This window comes from Canis lupus, chromosome 7, assembly GCF_011100685.1.
Source record: "Canis lupus familiaris isolate Mischka breed German Shepherd chromosome 7, alternate assembly UU_Cfam_GSD_1.0, whole genome shotgun sequence".
In the NCBI taxonomy this organism is placed as follows: domain Eukaryota; kingdom Metazoa; phylum Chordata; class Mammalia; order Carnivora; family Canidae; genus Canis; species Canis lupus.
The window spans coordinates 4,874,914-4,901,087 of NC_049228.1; the positions used below are offsets into that span (position 1 = coordinate 4,874,914).

Consider the following 26,174-nt stretch of genomic DNA (forward strand, 5'->3'; position numbering starts at 1 on the left):
AATTTGGGACAGTTTTACTACAGGAAATAAGGCTTTACTGTATAAATGTAATAAAAAAATAAAATCATATATGCCAATAAGGAAAACTTTTCACAGTATGCATTATTGGTTGTTTTATATTTTTTAAAGAAGGTTGTTTTTATATTTGTTTATTTTTGTCATGTGATAGTGCTTTCTGGTAGATTAAGAAATAGTTAGCAAAGCTTTATGAAAAAAACAGAGGAGAATCTTAAAATGAGAAAATTCTCTTCTCCAGCTTATTTTTCCCTGGGAAATTTTCAAAAGTTGCCATCTCATGATTTTAATGGCATAACATAATCTTTGTCCTGAAAGACAGTGTACTATGTTGAGAATAGCCAGTAAATTAAAGACTATTTTGTTTTAATAGTGAAAGATAATGAAAATATAATGGAATTCAGAAGCTTATTCAGAAAGCTATCATAGGTAAATGCCTATCTATAGGTAATTAATGTATGTTTGTGAAAATAATTTTAACAAATCTCTTAAGTGCTATATTAAGGGGAATAATGGTGTTTTGAGTCCTGGTTTGTCTATGAACCAGATCAGGTGTCCCCCACTTTAGATTTAACTTTATAATTGTTGAAAAGGAGGATAAAACTTTAAACATACTGGAAGAAAACATTGTTGATTTTAAAAAATTACTGTAGAAGTTCCTGGGTGGCTCAATCGATTGAGCATCTGACTCTTGATTTCGGCTCTGGTCATGATCTCAGAGTTGTGAGATTGAGCCCTACGTCAGGCTCCACACTAGGCATAGAGCCTGCTTGGGATATTCTCTCTCTTTCTGCCCCTCTTCCCCAAAATATATAAATAAAAATGAAAATTATTGTAGTCATGAGTGCCTTTATTTTTTTTTTATTTTTTAAAAGATTTTATTATTCATGATAGACATAGAGAGAGAGAGAGGCAGAGACACAGGCAGAGGAAGAAGCAGGCTCCATACTGGAAGCCTCATGTGGGACCTGATTCTGGGACTCCGGGATCATGCCCTGGGCCAAAGGCAGGTGCTGAACTGCTGAGCCACCCAGGGATCCCCAATGAGTGCCTTTATATGCCTACTACCACTGAATCTTGAGGCCAAAAAGATTGGCTTTTTTGCCTGTATAATGATAAAAGATTTTGTTTGATGACAAATATATGAAAATTGAAAATACCAATAATTAACTGGTAGAAATATATTTATAGCCACTGTAACAGAATTAATAGCTGTGATACAGGATAAGTAGCTACAAGTTATGACACAGAACTGAAGAATAAGAAAGACATGTGAGTAATATATTCACAGAGGAAATTTAAATAGCATATACACCTATGAATGATGCTCAGCCTTACTAAAGATGAAAGAAATGAACACATTAAGATTGGCAGAAATGAAATTAAACAAAATAAGCATGAGGGGAAACAGACACGTCATGTACTGTTTGTGGGACTATACCATGATATAACCTTTAGAATAGAAATTTAATAATATCTATCACATTTCTAAAATCTCATACTCGTTGATTCAGTTATTTATAGTTCTAGAATTTTAAATCTCAGGAATATTCCCAGTAGAGAGCAGTAAAGTGTGAACAAAGTTATCTATTATGGCGTGGTTTATAATAGCAAATAATGGGATATAAATGTCCTTCAATAGGAATTGATTAGGTATGTTATGGTACATTTCCCAGTCTCCCCTGGCAGCCCCGCCTCCCCCTACCAGAATGTTCTGTTTTTTTTCACTTATAGATTATTCTCCCAGTGCCTACAATAGTGCCTAGCACATAATGAATTCTTAATAGATATTTGTTGAATAAATAAATTAATGAATGAATGACAAACAGAATGGAATATTATTTATCATGGAAAATTATGTATTCATACAGACTCTAACTCAGAGAAATGTTTATGATATATTGTGAAACTATGAGAAGTGTCAAAGTAATATTTATGGCATGTTCTTACATTGTAAAGAATAATTTATTTATGTATGTAAATGTATTTACTTTAAGAAGTAGTTAACAATAAGAAAGATTTACATATTAATATAGGGTTGTTTATACCTATAAAAAAGACTAGAAGAATAGATCTCCAATTTTTTTGATCTCCATTTTTTTTTACTTTATGCACTTCAGCATTTATCCTTTTTTTTTTTTTTTACGATGAATGAGTCATTTTAATCAGTTTTTCCGTGTTCTAAAATTCTGATGTTAGAACTATAAATAGTGCATTAAAACTCAGTGGGAATTTAACCAGATCATCTTTTGTCAGGTAAAATATATAGTCTGTTTGCAGGATAGGAGATTATTTTATTAGTGTGTTTTATTACAGGCACTTCAAAGGCAGTCAGTTTATCATGGTGGTATAGCAGAATTAAGAATGAAAAGGGTCGTTTCATTCCGTGCTCTTGAGATTTGGAGTCACAGTGTGTGAAAGAATGGCCTTTGGAAGAGAAAAAAAATACTGCTTCTGAAATGACTTTCCCATCACCATCGTGGAGCCTGAGATTAGTGTTTTTCCATAATTTCAACACAAAATGTTTAACATAGCAGAAACGGTTTGTGAGGTGGCAGGAGAAATGCTACTACATCTGTAATTTATTTCCTATTATTTGTTTCTCTTCCAACACTACTCGTTTAATTCTGTTGTATTTTGAAGGTGTAACGGAAGAAAATTTGTTTAGTTTCAATATAAAACCAAGACATAGAATTTAACTAGTAATTTTCTGAGGTAAAGAAGGAAGATAGAATTATCCACTGAACTATTCGCAGAATTTGTTAGAGCAATGAGAAGTCTTCATTTGAAGGCTAGTATGTGTGTGTGTGTGTGTGTGTGTGTTAATTACGAACTGTGGTGTTTGCAGGGGTTGTGAGAGACTCACCTATGCTAGTATTCTGAGTATTAACTGGTAGCTAGGTGTCCAATACTTTTGGAGTAATGTTTGCATTTGGTTTTGTGGGAGTATCCTGGTCTTAGAATTCAGCCTTAATTCGAAGGCTTTTTAGAGTTTAGCCTTAATTCTAAGGCTTTTTAGAGGTTAGCCTTAATTCGAAGGCTATTTAGAGTTTAGCCTTTATTAGGGCTAGAATTTTAGAAAAATGACAAAATACTTGCATAAGCAATACATAGAAAATTATGTCTTTATCCATGTTTTTCTGATAACAAAAGTAATATTTTTATTAAGGAAAATCTAGATGATTGAGAGAAGTTTAAACAAGAAAATAAAGGACTTGTATTTGTAACACCTAACTGTTACTTAAATTTTGGTATTTCACTCCTGTCATTTCTATGACTTGTTTAGATACATTTACAAATCTTTCTATTGGATAGCAAACTAAATAATTAACTGTAGGCTTTAGTCACAATTTGTAAATGAATGAATGCATGTAAAGCAGTTTATAAATTGGAAAAACTTCCAAGGCTTTCATAGTATCCTCTTTAAGTGTTGAGAGTTTTTGCACATGCTCAAGCTGACAGTTGGTCATTTCAGTGTTTTTTTCCTTAAAAGTTGAGATTTAGCACAAAGATAATTTCTTTTCTGATTATAGTTTTTAAAATAAGTTATTTATATCTTTACTTGGAATATATTTTGACTTTTGAATATGAAAAATCATAATACCTTGCCCATGATGCTGTCTCATGTAAAACTAGTGCATTTATATTGAATCATGCAATATTCTAGTATTCTATTGTGAGATAATACTGGATTAATTAATTAGAGGTCATTCTCATTAAATGATTTAAGATTTTTAGATGCAAATTAATATTTCTCTTGTTATCTTTCTTATTGTGATTGAATGTTATCTTAACAAAAAATTCATTTATATTACCTTCTAGTTTTTGTATTTGAATGATTTAAATTGTACATGAAAAATATAAATATCTCTTGAGTTTTGTTGATATTGAAAAGTTTAAAACATTTCAGGTCCTTAAAAGTCATAATGAAAATGAGATACATTAAGGATGGTTAAAAATTTTAATACAAGGTAAAATCAGGTACAAAAGTTGGTGTTTAACTTTGAATTTTCAGCTGAGGTTGTGTGCTTTAGCTCTTTCCATGACATATCTATTTTAGCTTTAAATAAGATTTCAAAAATATTCTGAGATATTACTAATTTAAATCTTGCCATTGTTTGTATTTAGAATTGCTTTCACAGGCTAACAAAAATGCAAGAAATAACTTTTTTTTCCTAATTTGATTCACATAATTTTAGAACTATAAAATTGTTGCCAATGGTTCTAAATGAAATACCCTAATAAGGAAGACAGATTGATGTTTAGGACCTTTGTAGTCCCTTCCCCTTCCCCCCTTTAACTCATACCAAACTTGAAGCTTTCACACTCTTCCTTTGGGCAAATCCCTTAGAAGCAGAATGTTTCAATTTTACACATTTTGTGTCAATTTTCCAGACAGAAAAACAGCCTCTAGACATTAGACGTTTTTCTACGGAAAGGCAGTTTCCTTAGTTTTATTTGATTACTATAAGTTAAGGTTCCTGCTGATCACTTAGACTGTTAGTGGTTACTTATTTGACAAAAAACATTTCCTTTCCTTTATTTAACCTTTGACTTTTGAATGTAAAAGTTTTATCAGCCCTATAGTGGAAGCACAAGTGTGGGGGGGAAGTCTTCTTACTGCCACAAAATGGATTCATGACTTTATATATACTCTGTGTTTTGCTTTATGTCTTTATGAAAAATTAAGAAAATAGTCTTATAACTAAACTTTGAAGAATCTCTTGACTTCTTAAGAAATAATTGGTCTTAATGTTTTACATTTATATATGTGTGTAAGACTATGAGAGTCAATTATTCTTTGTTAAGAAAATTACATTTTCAGGTTTTATAAGATTCAGGTAAAATATTAAGCCATTATAGTATGTTGAGTACAGTTTTTTAACTTTCTAGGATTTTTGTGGTTGGTTGTAAGAGAACAAATTTTTACTGTCTTTGAGTCTATAAAATTTAGTGAAAAAATATTTTAACTTATTGATAATCAGTTTAAGGGCTTATATATTAGTGAGAAATAGCTTTGAACATATATTGTTTGAAATTATCTAAAAAGCCACAGAAATAAAAACCTGAGAATAACATTTCTTACCCAGTGAGGTAAGTTTATATAATTTATAATGTTTTATAAATCTATAACATTTATAATATAGATGTTATTTTTGCTATACATTTTGTCTTTAAAATTTACAGTGTAGGGACACCTGGGTGGCTCAGTGGTTGAGCCTTTGCCTGGGGTCCTAGGATTGAATTCCACATCAGGCTCCCCGAAGGGAGCTTGATGTTTCCTCTGCCTATGTCTCTGCCTCTCTCTCTCTGTCTCTCATGCATATATAAATGAAATCTTAAAAAAATAAATAAAACTTACAATGGAATCTTGTTAAATATTTGAATTATTGTCTACTTTGTGTACTCCAAACCATTTTCTTTGTCATATAAAAGAATGAGCAGGACTTCCTGTTGAGTAGTTGCTTCATATCAAGGATTGTGGATGCAATTACTTCCAGGGACCAGGAAGGAATTCAAATGAGATATGTAGGGTAAGTGTCTGACAGTTAGAAGTTGGGGTTAGTGTGGTGATTCAGATAGGACATGCCATATGCAAAGACAAAAGCCATTACACAGCTCTAGGTACAGAGTGAAAAATATGTGACCAGTTCTTTTGATTTTTAAGAGGAACAAGAAATCCAGATCTTTAAGGGAATTATCTCAGATTTAGAAGCTGGCAACTTATTTGATTAAACAAGGGGGTGTTGACCAAACAAAATATGCCCATGGGCTAGAGATAGTGTGCAAGTAGTCAGTTTACACCCTCTACTCTAGATGCTATTGTTTATTAGCAACAGAAAATGTTCCAGCTTCCCTGACATTTCTAGGAGCATGACTAGGTTACAGAATAGCTCCACTTTGATATATGATGTTTTTATTTAAAAATATGAATGACTTCCATTCTTAAGAAGGAATTGTTATCACCAAGAATCAGTATATGTTATAAAATGCATGTTGTGTGTAACTAAACTCAGTTCTTCATGATGACACTGGTGTATCAGGCAGTGCTGTAAAAATTAGAGTCTTCCACTCTCTCTCATGAACAAATTATGTAGAGAGAAAAATATTGCCTAGATAATAGATAATGAAGTTATGAGTCCTTCTATTGGTTAAAATATCATACTTAGATTATTGGTAGATAGACTTATGTTATTTTGAGAGGGATCTTGTACTATATTGAGGGCCATGTCCTTTTTAAAATTTTTATCCACAATGATAAACGTAGAAGCAGTACTAACATCTACAATTGGAAGGAATTACCAATATATTAGATAAAAGAGTTAAACAGATCTTTATCTGCTGAGAAATTCGCCCATATGAACAAAATATAATTTGAAAGGCATAAAAGTAATGCTCTGAATATTAGTTAAACAGATTTGGAAGATAGAATTTGCTTCAGTGGACAGAAATTATAAGTAGACTGGTTTAAGATTAAGCCAGAATATATTTTGTCATAGTTTATTTAGCTGCCTGAAAATGTCTGGTTATTGGACATGTTTATTCAAAGATTAGATATAGAACTACATGCCTGCATTGGGTGATAGGCTATCTATAGAGAACACCTGAGCAAATATTGCTTAGTCAGATGGATCAAGAGTTCTAATCTCAGGCTTGCCATTTGGTAACTTTGTGACCCTGATCCTGGGTAAGTTGCTTTACTTTAGTCAATTACACATTATGGCATTATTTTAATAATTAAGTGAGATAAAGTACCTAGCATGTTTTCATACATATAGTTAGTGTTTAAAAAGTTTTATTCCCTGTTCTTCCAATTATTTTAACATACAGAATGTCATCCCTTAGATTCTGCTGTCTTCTCCCTAGATAGACATAGGACATGTAACTGACTAGTTCCATGTTCTATTGCAACTTTGTTGCAATAGTTTTTTTTTTTAAAGTCTGATTTATAGATGAAATCATATTAGAGGTAGTTATAAAACATCATAGTGTCTAGCAGTGCTATAAACATAATAGAATTGAGTGTTGAATCTGATGATTAAAAGAATGAAGATAAGAACAAAATCCAACATATCCTGTATTAAGAACAAACGTAATCTGGTACCAGGATGAAGTTCAGCCAGAATTGGTATTCTTGGAGATTATAAAAAATAGCATTGATTACATAGATAACAAAATATTTAGCACAAATAAGAACTATTACGTTTTGAGAAGTAATCTAAATATTATTTAATTCAATTTGTTTTATTTTCAAAAACAGTTAAATAATCTTACAGATAAATTATATTTATATAAATTAGCTTTTGTGAAACATTGTTTCAGTTAATCTTCACAATTTGAAAGAAAATGGAGAGGGGAAGAAAACTAATGAAAACTAATGTAAAGATGAAAAAACCAGAACACAGAAAAGTATTTGCACTGTTGGTGGGACTACAAACTGGTGCAGCACTGTGGAAAACAGTATGGAGATTCCTCAGAAAGTCAAAAATAAAACTACTATGTGATCCAGCAGTTGCACTACTGGGTATTTACTCAAAGAGTACAAGAACACTAATTCAACTGGATATACACACACCTCTGTGTTTATATTAGCATTATTTACAATAGACAATGTATTGTCAGCCCAAATGTCCATCAATAGATGAATTGATAAAGATGTGATATTTATATATATAAATAAATAATGGAGTATTATTCAGCCATAAAAAGTATGAACTCTTTCTATTTGCAATGACATGGATGGACCTAGAGAGTATAATGCTAAGTGAAATAAGTCAAAGACAAATACCGTATGATTTCACTCATATGTGGAATTTAAGAAACAAAACAAGGAGAAAAAATAGAGGGAGAGATAAAGCAAGAAACAGACTCTTAATTATAAAGAACAATCTGATGATACCATAGGGGAGAGTGGTGGGTAGTTGGGTTAAATTGGCGATGGGGATTAAGGAATTTATTTGTTGTGATGACACCAGGTGATGTATGGAACTCTTCACTTACTGTATTGTACACCTGAAGCTAATATAACACTGTATGTTAACTAACAGGAATTAAAATAAGAACTTAAAAAAAAGAGAAGCATTCAAGGCAAAAAGAATTCTTGTGTAGACAAAGATTATCTCACTTTGTAGTAACTTAGAGTTATCAGATATTTATTGTAATTTTTATTTTTATAATGGTCCAGGAAGGAAGAATTAAGGTCAAAAAAGTTTCACATTATTTGAGTAAGGTGGTAATGACAGTGTAAGAATTAACAGGTAGACGTGCAACTATCTAAAATCAATAAATTTTGCTTTATTTAGACATTTTTGAGAACAAGACAGAAACAGATCAGCATGCTCATTGAATAGATTAGGTCTCCTCTTAATGTGAACATACAGATTTGAACTACATGACATACTGAAATTTTCCTGAAATAACACTTTCTTCAGGCCATTAAAAGTTGAAATATGAATATGAAATGCTTGCATATGTGAAAGAAATGGCACTCTGTCCAAGGAAGTGTAGTGTGCTTTAGTAGAAGAACATTCTCCATGAAAATTATTTCGTTGAGTTATAATGAGTGTAGAAAATAAGATGTGGTAATTTGCATGGTATTGAGTTGAAAATTTAAAAATAGTATTATTAATCTTTTTTCTTTTTTGGTGAGAGGTATAGTAGAATAGTAATCTAGGCACTAGAGTTAGAGAGTTGAATCATTTAAATAAGAAAATTAAGAATACCAGTACTAACTTCTGATTTTCCAGTTCCCCAAGGCCGTACTTTGCTCCTTAGACCTTTGTACAATTTATTCCTAAATAGAACTTTTCTTCCATGAGTTTAGATTTGTTTCTTATATCGTTGAGATTGATGCCCTGATATTTTAATATTTATTTTCCTATTATCCATTGGTTTATCTCTTTATTCTAGTTGCTAGGAGATATTCTTGATTTAATTTCTAATCTTTCTATTGATATTAATTTTTTTCAACTTTTATATTTTGAATGTCTAAAAGTTCTTTCTTGTCCAGAATTTTTTTCATCTCTTTTTTTTAGATTTCATCTTATCTAGTAGCATCTCTTTCTATATTAAGCTCCTAAGAATATTAATGATAACTTTTTAGAGTTCTCATCTGCTGCTTGTATTGTGTGTTTACTTGGAGTTCCTTTTATGTTTGTATTCATGTCTGTATATATTTCTCTAATATCTAGTGGTTGAGCCCTTCATTTATATTTAAGATAGAGGCACCAAACTGAATTAGAAACTTTGTATGCACAGTGGTGGATTTCATTCCTAGAAAATAGGACCTCTGAGGGTTTTTAAAGAGATTCCCAGACCAGTGTTTCAGGATCCTGAGGAGTGGGGTACAAATATTCCAGCTACTGGTCATTTTCTCTTTTATTGCCACCTAGGTTTTGGTGTTCTGTATTTTGCTAAGTCAGGTATCATTCTTTGTTTCCGTTTCATCTTTACAAAACCTTTCAATTGTGTTGCTCTCTTTTTGCTTTTTTCTTCATTTCTCTTATCCTTATTAATTTATACCCTTTTTATTCATTTACTATCGTTTTAGTGTCATTTCCAAACAGCACAGAGATAAATGTGTGTCTTCAATATACTAGATTTAACCAGAAGTTAGTAGTTTAAAATATCATAGGCATCTTTTATGTCACCTTTTATTATCATTAATAGTAATTATTATTATTTTAAAGAACTCTATAACAGTTCTACTGAATAAAGAGACTATACCCCACTGCTCTTCTGTTGTAACTTTAGGTTACTCTTGAATCAAAAAGCATCATTCATAGCCATTAATAAATCAGACATTATATGAAAAAATGCAGATAGAATGTTGTTTTCTAAGCTCTATTCATTGATTTTTAAATGAAAAATTTTAATTTATATACATGTACTCTTGTCAGGGTACAGTTATATAGTAAAAACATCATACTGTTTTCTTCTAGAAAGTAGTCTTATGTAGTAATTCTTTAAAAAAAAAGTTTTTGTTACTTAATACTTAATACACTGGTGTTTCTATGGTTTACTATATACTTCTATGTGAAGAGCATGCATTTTAATGAACAATTAACCTTTGAATAGATTTTAAATGTACTAATATCTTAATTTGTAATAAGGAGTACAGATTTTTTGTGTATAATTGAATTTTGGACAATTCTATTTTGCTTACATAAAAATTAGTTATATTTGTATCTAGTAAGGTGAATCAAAATGAATTTTCAATTATATGTATTTTTGATATTGAAAAGTTTTTTACAACTTTAAAATAGACTTTGTTATTTATATTGATGTTTACTTTGAAATTTATTATCCTACTTGAACATCAGTTTCAAAATAATTGACTAGGCACATAATTCTATTGAATTATATAGTGACTTTAGTAATCATAATAAATAATTATGTCTTTATTTTGAAAGCATTTTAAAATTAGTTTTTATTTTGTATTATATTTTATTACAGTGGTTAACTTTTATTCTCTGAGTGCTTATGGTGCACTCATTCTATGTATACCATGATATAGGATTACATAATTTTACTACAGATATAAAATAGAAGTGTGTAATGAATAAATTTTATAATAGAACTTTGGATGATTACTATTTTGTGAAAATTATTAATAGATAATAATAAAATTTTACTGTAACATTAAGGAGAACATGGATATAGTTCTTTTCTGCCATCCAGGATTAAGCTGTTTGAAATAAAACAAATTTAATGTTTGTTATCTCTTTTCTTGATTCTAAATAATATATGTATTGGTTCTAAATAGTATATGTGTATACATTTTTCAAGTTTTTTTGTTTTGTTTTTTACAGTTACCTGCCATGGTTTGAAGTATATTACAAGCTTCTAAATACTCTGGCAGATTACTTGGCTAAGGAACTGGTAAGCTATGTTTTTCCCCTAAATTTTTTCTAATGTTGTAAAATACATGTAACATAAAATTTACCATTTTAACTATCTTGAAGTGTACAGTTCTACGTCATTAAGCACATTCACATTCTGTGCAGCCATCGGCATCATCTCTAGAACTTTTCTGTCTTCCCAAATTGAAACTCTGTGCCCCATTGAACAATAATTTTCCTTTCTCCTCCCTTGATCCCTGACAACAATCATTGTATTTTCTGCCTACTTGAATTTGCCTATGCACCTCATGTAAGTAGAATTGTATAATATCTGTTCTTCTGTGACTGGATTATTTCCCTTAGCATGTTTTCAAGGTTCATCCATGTTAAAAAAAAAAAAGGTTCATCCATGTGTCAGAATTTCTTTCCTTTTTGAGGAAAGGAATTGCTGAATACAATTTCATTTTACGTACACATCGCATTTTGTTGATCTTGTCATCCATAGATGAACAGTTAGGTTGCTTCGATCTTTTGACTGTTGTAAACAGGGTTACTAGGAACACGGGTGTACAAATATCTGTTTGAGTTGCTGTATTCAGTTCTTTTGAGTATATATCCAGAAGTGGATTGCTGAATATTACAGTAATTTTATGCTTAATTCTTTGAAGGACTGTCATAATATTTTTCACATGGTGTCACCATTCTGCATTCCCAGCAGCAATGCACAAGTTTCCAATTTCCCTACATCATCCCCAACACCTGCTATTTTCTGTTTTGTTTTTGCTTTATTGAAGTATTATTTATATACAGTATATTAATTTCAGGTGTACAGCATAATGATTTGACATTTGTGTACATTGTGAAATATTATTACAGTAACTCTATTTACCATCTGTCATTACCAATTCTACAAAGTTAAAGATTTTTTTTTTGTGTGTGATAGGAACTTTTAAGATTTACTTTCTTAACATTTTTCAAATTTGCAATACAATGTTATTGACTTTAGTCACCATGCTGTACATTATAGGCCCTTGACTTACTTATTTTTTAAGTGGAAGTTTGTGTCTCTTGATTGTTTCACCCATTTCACCTATCCCCCAACCCTTTACCCTCCAACCATCAATCTAATCTGTTCTCTGTATCCATGAGTTTTATTTTGTTTTGTTTTTTCTATTTGCCTTGGTTTTTAGATTCCACACATAAGTCAAATCATATGGTATTTGTCCTGCTCTGACTTATTTCACTTAATGTAAGTGCCCTCAGGGTCCATTTGTATTGTCACAAGTGGAGATATTTTTGTTCATTTTTATGGCTGAGTAGTATTCCATTTTGTACACTACCTCTTTATCCATTCATCTTGTGATGGATACTTATGTTGTTTCCAAATTTCGGCTCTTGTGAATAATGCTGCAGTGGACAGAGGGGTGCATATATCTTTTCAAATTAGTGTTCTTGTATTCTTCAGATAAATACTACTTGGATCACATGGCGGTTCTAGTTTTGATTTTTTGAGGAACCTCCAAACTCTTCCATAGAGGCTGCACCAGTTTGCACTTCTAGCAGTAGTGTACAAGGGTACACATCTTTTTTCCACATCCTTGCCTATACTTGTTACTTCTTAACCTTTTTGTTATAACCATTATGACAGGTGTGAGGTGATAACTCATTGTGCTTTTGTTTTGTGTTTTCCTGATGATTAGTGGTGTTGAGAATCTTCTCATGTGCTTAATGGTGATCTGTCTTTGTTCTTTGGAAAAATGTCTATTCAGATCTTCAGCCCATTTTTAAATCATTTTTTTTGTTTGTTTGTTATTGAGTTGTATGAGTTCTTTATTTTGGATATTAAACCCTTATTGGCTACATGGTTTGCAGGTATCTTCTATGCAGTATATTACCTTTTAATTTTGTTGATAGTTTTCTTTGCTATGCTTTTTAGTTTCATATAGTCTCATTTTCTCTTTCTCTCTTCCTTTCTTTTCTTTTCTTTCTTTTTTTTTTTTTTTTTTTTGGTTGCCCTTGACTCTGAAGTCAGATTCAAAAAGTATCTCTAAGGCCAGTGTCAAAGAGCTTACTGAATGTTTTCTTTTAGGAGTTTTATAGTTTCTGCTCTTACATTTAATTTTTTTTAAATTTTTTATTGGTGTTCAATTTACTAACATACAGAATAACCCCCAGTGCCCGTCACCCATTCACTCCCACCCCCCGCCCTCCTCCCCTTCTACCACCCCTAGTTCGTTTCCCAGAGTTAGTAGTCTTTACGTTCTGTCTCCCTTTCTGATATTTCCCACACATTTCTTCTCCCTTCCCTTATATTCCCTTTCACTATTATTTATATTCCCCAAATGAATGAGAACATATAATGTTTGTCCTTCTCCAACTGACTTACTTCACTCAGCATAATACCCTCCAGTTACATTTAATTTTTTAAAGATTTTATTTATTCATGAGAAACACAGAGAGAGAGAGAGGCAGAGACACAAGCAGAAGGAGAAGCAGGGAGCCTGATGTGGGACTCGATCCCAGGACTCCAGAATCACGCCGTGAGCCAAAGGCAGGCACTAAACCGCTGGCCACCCAGGGATCCCCTCTTTAACCCATTTTGACTTAACTTTTGTGTATAGTATAAGATAGAGGTTTAGTTTCATTCTTTTGCCTATGACTGTCTAGTTTTCCCAACACCATTTATTAAAGAGATTGTCCATAAAGGATAAACCATATTCTTGCTTCGTTTGTCATAAATTAATTGACCATGTATGTTTGGGTTCTCTGTTCTATTCCATCAATTTTTGTGTCACTGTTTTTGTGCCAGTAGCATACGGTTACTGTTATTGTTACTATATCATGGTAATATAGTTTGAAATTGTGAGCATGATACTGTTAGCTTTGTTGTTCTTTTTCAAGATTCTTTTGGGTACATAGCATCTCTTGTGTTCCGTATACATTTTAGAATTGTTTGTTCTAATTCTGTGAAGAATGACATTAGAACTTTGATAGGGATTATATTGAATCTGTAGATTGCTTGGAATAAAACGGATATTTTAACAGTGGTCTCTTAATCTACAAGACCAGATTATCTGTCCACTTATTGTATCTTCTTCAATTTCTTTCATCATTATCTAATAGTTTTTAATATATACCTAGGTATTTTTTCCTAGCTATTTTATTCTTTTTGATACGGTTGTAAATAGGATTGTTTTCTTGATTTCTCTGATAGTTCATTATATAAGAAACACAACAGATTTTTGCATCTTGATTTTGTATCCTGAAACTAGCTGAATTTATCAGTTCTAACAGGTTTGGTGTTTTGTTTTTTGTGGAATCTTTGGGGTTTTCTCTCTATATATAAGATCATGTCATTTACATTAGTGACAGTTTACTTATTCCTTTCCAACTTGGATGCCTCTTATTTTTTTCCTGTCTACTTATTCTGGCTAGGGCTTTGAATACTATTTTGAGTAAAAGTGGTGAGAATGGACATACTTGTCTTAGTCCTGATCAGCTTTATTGTTGAATATGATATTAACTGTGGACTTGTCGTATATGGCCTTCATTATTTTGAGGTACATTCTGTCTATACCCACTTTGCTGATAGTTTTAGTTATAAATGGATGTTGAATTTTGTCAGATGCTTTTTCTGCATCTATGGAGATGATCATATGATTTTTATCTTTTATTTTGTCAATGTGGTATATCACATTGATTGATTTGCAGATATTAAATCATCTTTGCATTCCCTAGAATAAGTCCCATTGATTATGGTGGAGAGTCCTTTTAATGAACTGTTGAATTTGATTTGCTTATATTTTGTTGTGGATTTTTGCATCTCTGTTTATCAGGGATATTGGCTTGTAATTTTGTGATTTTTGCCTGGTGTTGGTATGGGGGTAATGTTAACCTCATAAAATTAGTTTGGGAGCATTCCCACCTTTTCAGTTATTTAGAGAATTCAAGGAGGATTGATATTAAATCCTCTTTGAATGTTTGATAGAATTCACATGTGCAACCATCTAGTCTTGGGCTTTTGTTTTTTGGGAGATTTTTGATTACTGGTTCAGTCACCTTATTAGTAATTAGCCTATTTAGATTTTCTATTTCTTCATGATCAGTCTCAAAATACTATAAATCTATAGGAATTTATCCATTTGTTCTAAGTTGTTGAATTTGTTAACATAAAATTATTTATGGTAGTCTCTTATGATAATTTATATATACCTTTGGTGTCAGTTGTGTCTTTTATTTTTGATTTTATTTATTTGAGAACTCTTTCTTTTTATCCTTGTGTATCTAACTAAAAGTTTGTCATTTTTTTGTTTCTATTTTTAAAGAACCAACTCTTAATTTCAGTGATCTTTTCTATTACATTTTTTTTTATGATAGTCACAGAGAGAGAGAGAGAGAGAGAGGCAGAGACATAGGCAGAGGGAGAAGCAGGCTCCATGCACCGGGAGCCTGACGTGGGATTTGATCCCGGGTCTCCAGGATCGCGCCCTGGGCCAAAGGCAGGTGCTAAACCGCTGCGCCACCCAGGGATCCCTTCTATTGCATTTTTATCCCATTTTTAATTTATTTGTGCTCTGATGTTTATTATTTCCTCCCTTCTACTAAATTAGGGCTTCATTTTTCTTTTTTAGGCTTTAAAATTTTTTTTTTACGTACAAAGTTAGTTTGTGTACTTGATATTTTTCATTTTTCATGTGGTAGGTTTATATATCTATAAAATTTAGAACTATTTTGGTGTGTTATATTTTCATGTGTCCCAAAGTATTTTTTAATTTCTTGATTTCTTCATTGAGTCATTGGTCATTCAGTAGTATGTTGTTTAATCTCCATATATTTGTAATTTTTCCAGTTTTCTTGTAATTGACATCGAGTTTCATACCATTTTGGATGGAAAAGATATTTGATGTGATTTCCATTTTCTTGAATGTATTGAAACTTGTTTATAGACTAACAGATGATATATCCTGGAGATTGTTTCATGTACATTTGAAAAAATATGTCTTTTGCTGTTTTGGGGATGAAATGTTCTTTATATGATAGTCTATCTGGTGTAATGTGCCTCTTAAGGCCAGTGTTTCCTTATTGATCTCCTGTTTGGATGATCTATTCTTTTATGTAACTGGGGTATTAATGTCTCCTGTTATTATTCCTGTCAATTTCTCCCTTTACAAATGTTATATCTTCTTGCTGGATTGACACCTTAGTCATTATGTAATGCCCATCTTCGTTTTTTATTATGTTCTTTGTTTCAAAGCTTATTTTGTCTGATACAAGTATAGCTGCCACACTTTCTTTTGGTTTCCTTTTGCATGAAATATCTTTTTCTGTTCCTTCACTTCCAGTCTCTGTGTTCTTGCATAGGATATGAGTTTCTTGTAGACAGCATATAGATGGCCTTTAAAAAAATTATTTAGCTACTTTGTATTTCTTGACTGGAGAATTTAGACCATTTACATTTAAAGTAATTATATCTACTATGTACTTATTGCCGTTTTGTTTATTTTCTGGTTATTTTGTAGTTCTTCTCTGTTTCAGTCTTCTCTCGCTTTCTTCTTGGTTTGGTAGATTTGTATAGCTGTATACTTCGATTCTTTTTTCATTTTCCTTTGTGAATCTATTATAGAGTTTTGCTTTGTGGTTACCATGAGGCTTACATATAATAGCTTATATATGTAATAGTGTATTTTAAATTGATTGCAACTTAAATTTGAATGCATTTTAAAACTACATTTTGACCCGCTTCCCCATAAAAACATGTTTTATTTTTACTTTTTTAGTGAGAGAGAGAGTGCACACATGGGAGCTAGGGAAGGGGCAGAGAGAGAGAGAGAGAATTGTAAGCAGGCTCCGGTGTACATGGAGCCCTGATGCAGGGCTTGATTTCATTACCCTGAGATTATGACCTGAGCCAAAATCAAGAGTCACACACTTAACCAACTAAGCCACCCAGGCACCCATCATTTTGTTTTTGATGTCAAATTTAAATCTTTTTACCTTGTATATCCCTTAAGTAATTATTGTCTCTATAGTTATTTTCACTTTTGTTGCCATTTAACCTTCATACTAGCTTTATAAGTCTTTAATCTACTACCTTTACCATGTATTTACCAATGGGATTTTTATTCTCATATATTTTCTTAATAATTATTACCCTTTCTTTTCAGCTTCGAGAAATCTCTTCAACATTTTTAGTAGGGCAGTTTAGTGGTGATAAATTCCTTTAGCTTTTATTTGGCTGGAAAGCTCTTTACCTCTATTTCAATTTTGAGTGATAACCTTGCCAGGTAAAGTATTCTTGGTTGGAAGTTTGTTTTTCCTCAGTATTTTGAGTGTGTCATGCCATTCTCTTCTGGCCTGCAAAGTTTCTGCTGAGAAATCTGCTGATAGCATTATGGGGGTTCCTTTGTAACAAGTTGTTTTTCTCTTGCTGCTTTTCAGATTCTCCAAGTTTTGATGTTTTAATTATTTTTTTTGGCATGTGTCTCTTTAGGTTCATCTTGTTTGGAAGTCTCTGGGCTTCCTGGGTCTCGATATCTGTTTTCTTTCTCAGATTAGGGACATTTTCAGCTGTTATTTTTTTCAAATAAGTTTTCTGTCCCCTTTTGTCTTTCTTGGACCTCTATAATATGGATGTTATTCTTCTTGATATTGTCTACAGATCTGTTAAACTATCTTCACTTTTTAAAATTATTTTTTTGTTTTACTGATTTGTTTGGGTGAGTTCCACTGCCCTGTCTTCCAGATCACTGATTCTGGTCTGCTGTTGAACCCTTCCAGTGTATTTTTTAGTTTAGTTATTGTTCTGTGGCTTCTATTTGGTACTTTCTTATATTTTCTCTCTTTTTGAAATTCTCATTGTATTTATCCAGTCTTCTACCAATTTCAGTGACTATCTTTATGACCATTACTTTGAATTCTTTATCAGATCAATTACTTACCTCTACTTCTTGTAGGTTTTTTTTTTTTTTTCCTGGAATCTTGTCTTATTCTTTCATTTGGAATATAGTCCTGTTGCCTCATTTTGGTTGGCTTTCTATGTTAGTTTCGGTGCATTAGACGAAACAGCTCTCTCTCTCATTCTTTAAAGAATGACCTTGTGTAGATGACCCTATCATTTAACCTTGCCCTAGCTCTTGGTTATCTCTTGAACCTTTGTGATTGTCTAAGGAGCTTGATTTATTATTAATAGCTGTTGAGATAGTGCTCTGTCCTCTAAATGTTCCAGAGGTAGGGATCTATTTAGGTTGCTTAGAAGCTAAACCCTAAGGCAGCAGCTTTTTAAAGGTATGTAAGTGTATAGTTTTGCAGGACAGCAGTCAGAAAGACTGCTGGTCTTCATTCCAGTCAATCTGGAGGAGTACTTTTGGTGACGATGGCAAAAAGTGTGGCTTCATACAAGTGTATGAACTTTCTAGGAGGTACCAGTGAGCTACTGCAAGGCCAGGGGAGAGTGCAAAAATGATATCCCCTGGTCTGTGTTCACTGAGTGTACTTCAATAGCCTCTAGATGTGTGGTAGTTCTGCAGTGTGCCCCTCAGTTGAAGCTCCAGTGTAAGTAAATAGGAAGACTCGGTAGTGTGTTTCCTTCTGCTGTTTCTGCAGTGCCCTGAGGGTAGTATCCTGTCAAGAACTGTCTCTTCTATTATTTCAGACCTGTGGGGCCCAGAAAACATAATTTTCCATGGCCACCAGAGCCAAGTGCTCAAGCGGCATTCCCTATGTAGGCTGTGCTTTTCCACTGCCTCTGATGGGGCTGCAAGGGTGGTATAGAGGCAGGAGTGCCTGTTGGCACTAGAAAGGTAGAGGGAGAAGAAGTGACACCCACAAGTGCCTCTCTGTCCCAGAGAGAGTTTGAATAAGCTCCTCCTCCTCTGGCAGATGCTTTAAGATTAGCAAATGAATCTTTTTCATGTTGGTCTAGGTACTTTACATACTGCTGCTTTTGTGCTTGGTCCTGAGGCAAGGGAGTCTGTGCCTAAGTTCTTTAAGAGTAGAATCTCCATTCCCTACAACTCTTTGTTCTCCTAGATATAAGCCCTGTTGGTTTTCAAAGCCAGACATTTTGGGAGCTCATCTTTTTCATGTAGGTCTGAAGGCTTGAGGTGCCTGATATGTGCCATAAGTCCCTTATTTCTCAGAGAGAAACTGCTTGAGATCCCTCCCACTTGTGGGTCACCACATATTAGATGGGGTTTTGGATGAGATCATGTCTCTGCATCTTCTACATTTCTCAGTGTGGTTCTTTTATCCTTTGTTGTGGAGGAGCTATTCGGCTAGTTTTCAGGTATTTTTCTGAGGGAATTATTGCATATGTAGCTGTGGATTTGCTGTATCCATAGGAGGAGGTGAATTCAGATTCTTATGCTGCCCTGTTGAAATGTCTCCTTGTTTTGTTTTTATAAAGCCATTCTAATGGGTGTGAAGTGGTATATCATTGTGGTTTTGATTTGCATTTCTTTAATGATTTGTGATGTATTTTCATGTACTCATTGGTCATTTAATTTTCTTCATTGGAAAAAAGTCTGCTCAAGGTCTTTGCCCATTTTTAAGCATGTTTTGTTGTTGTTATTGAGTAGTAGGAGCTCTTTATGTATTCAGATATTAATCCCTTAGTAGATACATGATTTGTAGATATTTTCTTCCATTCCATGGGTTGCCTTTTTACTTTGTTGATTGTGTCCTTTGATTCATGAAAGTTTTTAATTTTCATGAAGTCCAATTATGCATTTTTTCTTTTGATGCTTGTGCTTTCAGTGTCATGTCAAGAAATTACAAATTCAATGTCATGGTGCTTTCCCTATACGTTTTTTTCTAAGAATTTTAGTTTTAGCTCTTACATTTAGGTCTTATCTTTTTTTCTTAAAAATGAAAATGAGAATGCTCAAGTGTGCTTTTGAATTAATCAACTTCTGTAGGATGATATTTGTAAATTATCCCCTTAGTCATTCTTTGATGTTTGGAGCAAGAACTAATTTACTAAGATATGAGCTGTACCATTTGGTGTAATTTAATTCAAATAAAAGTTTTTTTAAAAAAATATTTATTTATTCATGAGAGAGAGAGACAGAGAGAGAGAGAGAGGCAGAGACACAGGCAGAGGGAGAAGCAGGCTCCATGTAGGGAGCCCGACGTGGGACTCGATCCCGGGTCTCTAGGATCACCCCTGGGCTGAAGGTGGTGCTAAACCGCTGAGCCAACGGGGCTGCACCAAAGAAAAGTTTTTTAAAAAGTTTTAACTATTGCCTATTATTGTTTTCTGATTTTTAACATCAGGATATATTTTCCATCCTTTTCTTATCTGTTTAAATTCTCAGTTGATGTATACCTGGGTGGCTCAGTTGGTTAAGTGTTGACTCTCAGTTTCTGTTCAGGTCATGATCTCAAGCTCATGGTATTGAGCTCTGTGTTGGGTTCCATGCATAGTGAGGTGTCTGCTTGAAATTCTCTCCCCTCCTCCCTTTCCCTCCTGTCCTCTCTTCTCCCCTACCCCTCTACCTGCTTTCATGTGCTCTCTATCTCATTCATAAATAAAAAAAATAAAATAAATAAATAAATAAATAAATAAATAAATAAATAAATAATTTTTTTAAAAAATAAATTCTCATTTGATATTTTATTACTCTTGAGGTTGTATTTTTCTGGGTTGGCCTAAAATTTTTTTTCCTTTGTTTCTAGCTATACTCTAAGCCTTTCTGTGACTTTTTTCTCCTATCTACACCTAAAACTTGGATGTTCTTATTTTATATTCTTAGTTTCTCTTCTTTCTACACATTTATTGGCATTTCATACACACTGATAGCTCTAAGTGCCACTGTATTTTGATCTTTAAGAATGTTCTTCCTTCCTGAACACTGATTATATCATTCCACAGCTTATAGTCTTCTCATAGCTTCCTTTTTCTCTTAGAATAAAATCTAAACTTGTATGTAGCCTGATGTATAAGAAGCTCCATGATCTGGTTTATGATATTCTTTCCTAGCTCATCTACTTCTTTTTTGTTACACATAATGTATTGTCCAATAATTTTGAACTACTCAAATTTTCCAGAACATAAGTCTACATAGTTATCTTTCAAGATTATAAGTCATTCACTCATGATTACTGATAGGACAATCATCTTTTGAGATTCAAAGTAAATATCTTTAAAAAAACAAAACCCTAAATTCAGCACAGATACTACTATAGATACTTCTTATTTAATAGAATTTAAATGTATCATTAATGAATTAAGATACTCCTTTTACACTTCTAGTGAGCAATCTAATCTGGCAATCAAATTTTATTATTAGAATAGCAAAGTTTTGGTACTTGTCAAAAGTTCAGGTATTTTTTGTGGATGTGTGTAAATATTTCCCCTGATACACTTGATGTACTTAATTCTGTGAGATATTCATTAGAAGGTCATTTTACATTTGAACAATTTTATGTTGAAGCTATGCATTCAGTCATTTTCCTAGGAAAATAACTGGAAATAAAAATATTTAATTATAACAATGGAAATTCAAAACCAGAATTCTACTTGGTGATTATTTCTTGTTTTTTGTTTTTGCAAGTATACAATACATGTGGAACCAGCATTAATTCTAATAGTCATCCAAATTTTGAATACTTTACTTTTAGAAACTCTTAGTGTTAAATATGGTCTTTTCTTTTAAGTCATTCTAAAGAACATTCTAAGTAGGCAGTTTTGAATGCACACTGTGTAAACTCTTATAGAAATTGGAGTTACGAAATTTTCTTAGGTAAAAGACAAATTGTGAGAAGTTATGTGTCTCATATCCAAGTTCCTTACAATTAAAATTTACCTTTTTTGAGCAATTTCCATTTCCTTTGGTATATTGTCCCCACCTAAATATTTTAAGAAAGAATAAAAATTATATATATAAAAAGCAACCTTCATATATTTATAACTGGGTTTATATGTATAATTCAGAAAAAGTGAGTGTGCTTATCAAGGTACATTATTATTATACATATCCTAGGAAGTAAATGTGTTATATATTTTACTTAATGCCATTTATTATTAGCCACATCTGTGAGAATATTTTACGAGGAACACTGACTTTCAGGTGAAATCTATCCATAATAAGGAAATACACATACACATGTGTGCTGGTAGCTGTTTAGAAAAGAGCTATTTAGAATAACCTGTACATTGTATCGTAGTACAATGATCATACTAAATTGTATCCCTTAAAAATGAGGTTTAAGATTTTAAAATTAAAATGGAAAATGGAAGCATTCAGTGATCTGATAAAAAGTATTGTTATTTTTATTCAATCCCATTGCTCTTGGATTTAATGATTTAGGTGATTTTCTCTGTAGATAGCATCGGTGTATTTTATAATAATAGTTTTGCCAAATATAGATTTATATTAAATAGAAACACTGCTATTTTACTTTCTGGTAAAGTAATAAAGTAATAAAAATATTTGATTATCTTTTCCATACTTATTAAATTTCAATATTTCTATTTCAGTTTTTTGAAATGTGCTTGTGGTAAGCAGTTGTGTGAAACATGTCTAATATCAAAAGGCACAGTGCATGATTTATCAGGTAGTTTTAATTATATTGCTCTGTATCTAATTCATTTATAAAATGTACTTTTTAATTTTACTCTAGGAAGATGATTTGAATGAAACTCTCAAATCGCTCTATAGCCACCCAGTACCAAAGGCAAACACTCCTGTCAGTTTGAGTGTGGTAAGTATTAGCTATTAATTGATTTTTTAGTCATAGAACATTCTCATTTAAGAACACATGCACCATCAAGAGATTCTTCTACCAGGGAAGCTTTAGTGCCAGTAATAACAGCACTACATGATATTGGAACTTTTTGCCATGCTTTAACTATCATAACATATAGTAGATGTGAATTTTTGGAGTTCTTAAATCACAGATTTTTTTTTTATTATATGCCAGAAGTAGCCACACCTGTGAGAATATTTTACGAGGAACACTGACTTTCAGGTGAAATCTATCCATAATAAGGAAATACACATACACATGTGTGCGCACACACACACAATACTTCTCATAAAATGAAAACAGTATATAAAAAAAGAATTGAGGGTATAGCATATAACTAATCATATGATAAAAATTCTGCGTACAAAGTTTCTTCTTCTTTCCCCATTCTGCAATCAATCTTCAAGTATAAACACCAACCAATGAAAATATGATTGATATTTATCAAACAAGCCTGTTGTGGTATAGATTATTTACCACTGAAACTTCACTAAGCACACTAGTATTTTGGGAGATTTTGTAAATATTCAAAGTTAATGATCACAAATGTGGATATTTTCATTAATATTCAGTATACCAAATGAAATGTTAGCATTTATTTATATTCATTTTAGTTCTTCCAACAGAATGATAAACGGTGCCACTCATAAGAAAGAAAATGTATAGGATGATGTAAGAGAAATTGAAAGAAAAAGTAAATTGAAGTATATGTAATCGTATTCATAGGTCTTTACTTTTTTGCACAACAAAGAAATTATTAGTTTCATTATATTCTTTGGTAATAACTTTCTTTTTGCGTAATTTTTCCTGCAGTTTTACTCAATAATAGCATTCTCTGACTTTATTCTTTTTTTCTCTGTCAGCAACCTAGTTCAGATGCTTAGCACTTTAAATAGTTCTTACTCTAGAGTTTCTCTTTCTAGTCCTTTCTATAAAAGCCTGTCAGATTAAACTTCCTTAAACTATATAAAGTTTCTTGCTGAAACCTAAAAGCTCCCATTTTCTATAGATTTTGTCCAAACTTTCCACCAGGCTTTCATGAACACACACTAGTTAGCCTCAGTCTACCTTTTCATTTTTGTTTCACTTTTTTTTTTCTTCCTAAATTGATTTCCTACTCTGGTCACATTGTTCTGTTCGTCTTCTTGAATGAACATTGTGCTTTTTCACTTGTACACCTTACTTTTTTACTAAAGCCTCTTTGTAGAATATCCATCTGTAGTCTAGAACTAGCTCACTTCCCACCTTTGTGAAACTTTCCTGTATGGTTAACAGCGTATTCTTTTTCCCTGTGATCTCCGCACCTTTATGTCTACACCCTCTTTTGTTGCACACTACCAAAGAGGAAATATTTAGTAGTCATTTGGAGATTGTAGACTGGAAAGCTAAGGATAACCTAGAATTTTTAACGCAGATGTAGTAGTCATCAGCAGAAATAATTGTAGGAATACTTGAGCTATTTAAAGGAATACAGAGAGAGTAAAGCAGAGGCCAACATCTCATTGTCCAAATGGATTGTATAGAAGAAAAAAGCAGATTGTATGAAAGAATTAGAGGAAGGAACAGTTAAGGAGAAACTCAGATTTGTAGGTCATTGAAGCCAAAGAAGTGCAAGGTTTACGATTAGTGGGAATGAAATAGGCCAAGGGAAAATATCAAGAACAAAGAAAGGCTCTGGATTATCAAAAATAAATGTCATTCTTTGAAGGAGTTGTATTTATAAAATGATTCTAACACTTTGTTAAAAGGTGAAGGAAATATACGTGCTAAAATAATAGAGGTAGCTATTGTAGAGCATTAATGAGAGATGTAAAAAATGCATGCTGGCTTTAAATTGGAGTATCATTTGTTCTGGAGTAAATAAATATCTTACAAAAATACTGTTCAAAAATACTGGCTATTGAGGGGGCACCCGAGTGGCTCAGATGGATAAGCATCTGTCTTTGGCTCAGGTAATGATGCCAGGGTCCTGGGATCGAGCCCCATGTTGGGCTCTCTGCTCAGTGGGGAGTCTCCTCCCTCGCCCTCTGCCCCTCCCTTCTACTCATGCTTTTCTCTGTCTCTCAAATGAATAAGATATTTTTTTAAAATGCTGGCTATTGAAACAATTCATCTTTATTAGTAAGGATTGTAAATAAAAAAAGTATTAGACCTCTTAATATCTAAGAATAGGGAATACTGGTTTAAGTCACAGTCACTAAGTGTGTGATGTTAAGCCAAAAAGTTAGTATCTTTTGATGATTCTTTTTCTTCATTTGAGAAATTGAGTGAGTCTATTTTTGAGAAAGTTGTTTGGGGAATTACATGAAATGATATATCTAGATATACCATGAAAAGCTATCCTAATATCAGTTGTTAGTGAATTGAAGTTTTATCATATGGAGAAGATATTTTGTACTGTAGCTGAAATAATCTTGTTTAGTGAATTTGAGTGTGTTCTATTCCATGTATGACAGTTATTTCTATAATTTAAGCCTTCTTATAAGCTTTTGAGTCAATAACTATGGTAGCTTTCAAATTTTGTATTCCTTTTCTCAAAACAGTATCTAAAGAATTGGCAGATTCAGCTGATGGATAAAATATTGTCTTAGATTCAACTAAAGTTCATTTAGTAATTTCATTGGATTCAACAGCGGTTTACTATAGTGCTGAGCCCAGTGCTGTGCTGTTCATGAGTGGCAGAGCTGGAATTAAAAGCACTTGTCTTCAGCTTCTCGTAGAGGTTTTAGTTTTATGATGCCCAGTTAAGATTGATTGTCCTGGGAATTTTTGTTCTTCCATAAAGTAGAAAGAAAATTTTGTTTGCACAGTTTGTGATAGAAAAATGTAAGAAGCCTTGGGAAGTTACTATACTTCCTTATAATTTCATATTTCACGAATGCTGTAACACATGAATTTTTCAAGGCTTGACATTGCAACCACAAGAATATCACAGAGATTGCATAAAAAGTTAGTATTTAATGTAAATGTTTATTTTGAAATTCTATTTCAAAATTATTAATATCCACAGCATTTTCTACTCTCTGTTGAGAATGAAAATACTTTCTTTGAGATTTTTCTAGCATAAAATTGGCAAAACAGCATTTAACATAGCATTTATAATTAATGGTACTTTCAGTGAATAATGTGGCTACATGGGTTTGTTTCAGATACACAGCAAATTCTGTAAACTTCCCCCATGAAAGTAAAATATTCATTTTTTCTCTCATATATTATAAGAACCAAGAGATATATATTGCCAGTGAGCAAGTTCTGAAAGATCAGCCCTTCCTAGTACCGGTGAGTTAAAAGGACATTGGCTTCTAAAAATCACTATTAAATTGAGAAAATAATTACTTCTTTCACTGTGTTTTTCAGATTCACTCCAGTCCTTTAGGAAATGGCTAATTTGACTCTTTTAAGAAAATTAATCATTCAGAGTATATTTTCTGTTTATACTATCTTTTAGAGCATAGTTTTATGAAATACAGTACTATTAAAAAACCCCTCCAAATAAAGCAGTTAATAGAGACCAAATCTATGCATATTTCTTCATTGTCAGTAGTAGTAATGTGAAAGTGCTTCACAGCA

The 26,174-nt window shown here is 32.3% G+C and overlaps 1 protein-coding gene across 4 annotated transcripts in view; it reads left to right on the forward strand.

Annotated features, from left to right (window-relative positions):
* The window catches only part of DENND1B (DENN domain containing 1B), a 267,328-nt gene that overhangs the window by 110,232 nt on the left and 130,922 nt on the right, over positions 1-26,174 (forward strand). For 3 of the 4 annotated variants that reach the window (XM_038541976.1, XM_038541977.1, XM_038541975.1), the window contains exons 6-8: positions 10,827-10,896; positions 22,479-22,559; positions 25,824-25,883. In XM_038541976.1, coding sequence (XP_038397904.1) covers positions 10,827-10,896; positions 22,479-22,559; positions 25,824-25,883 — 211 coding nt within the window. The remainder of the gene's footprint in view (positions 1-10,826; positions 10,897-22,478; positions 22,560-25,823; positions 25,884-26,174) is intronic. The other variant, XM_038541978.1, reaches the window with a different exon arrangement.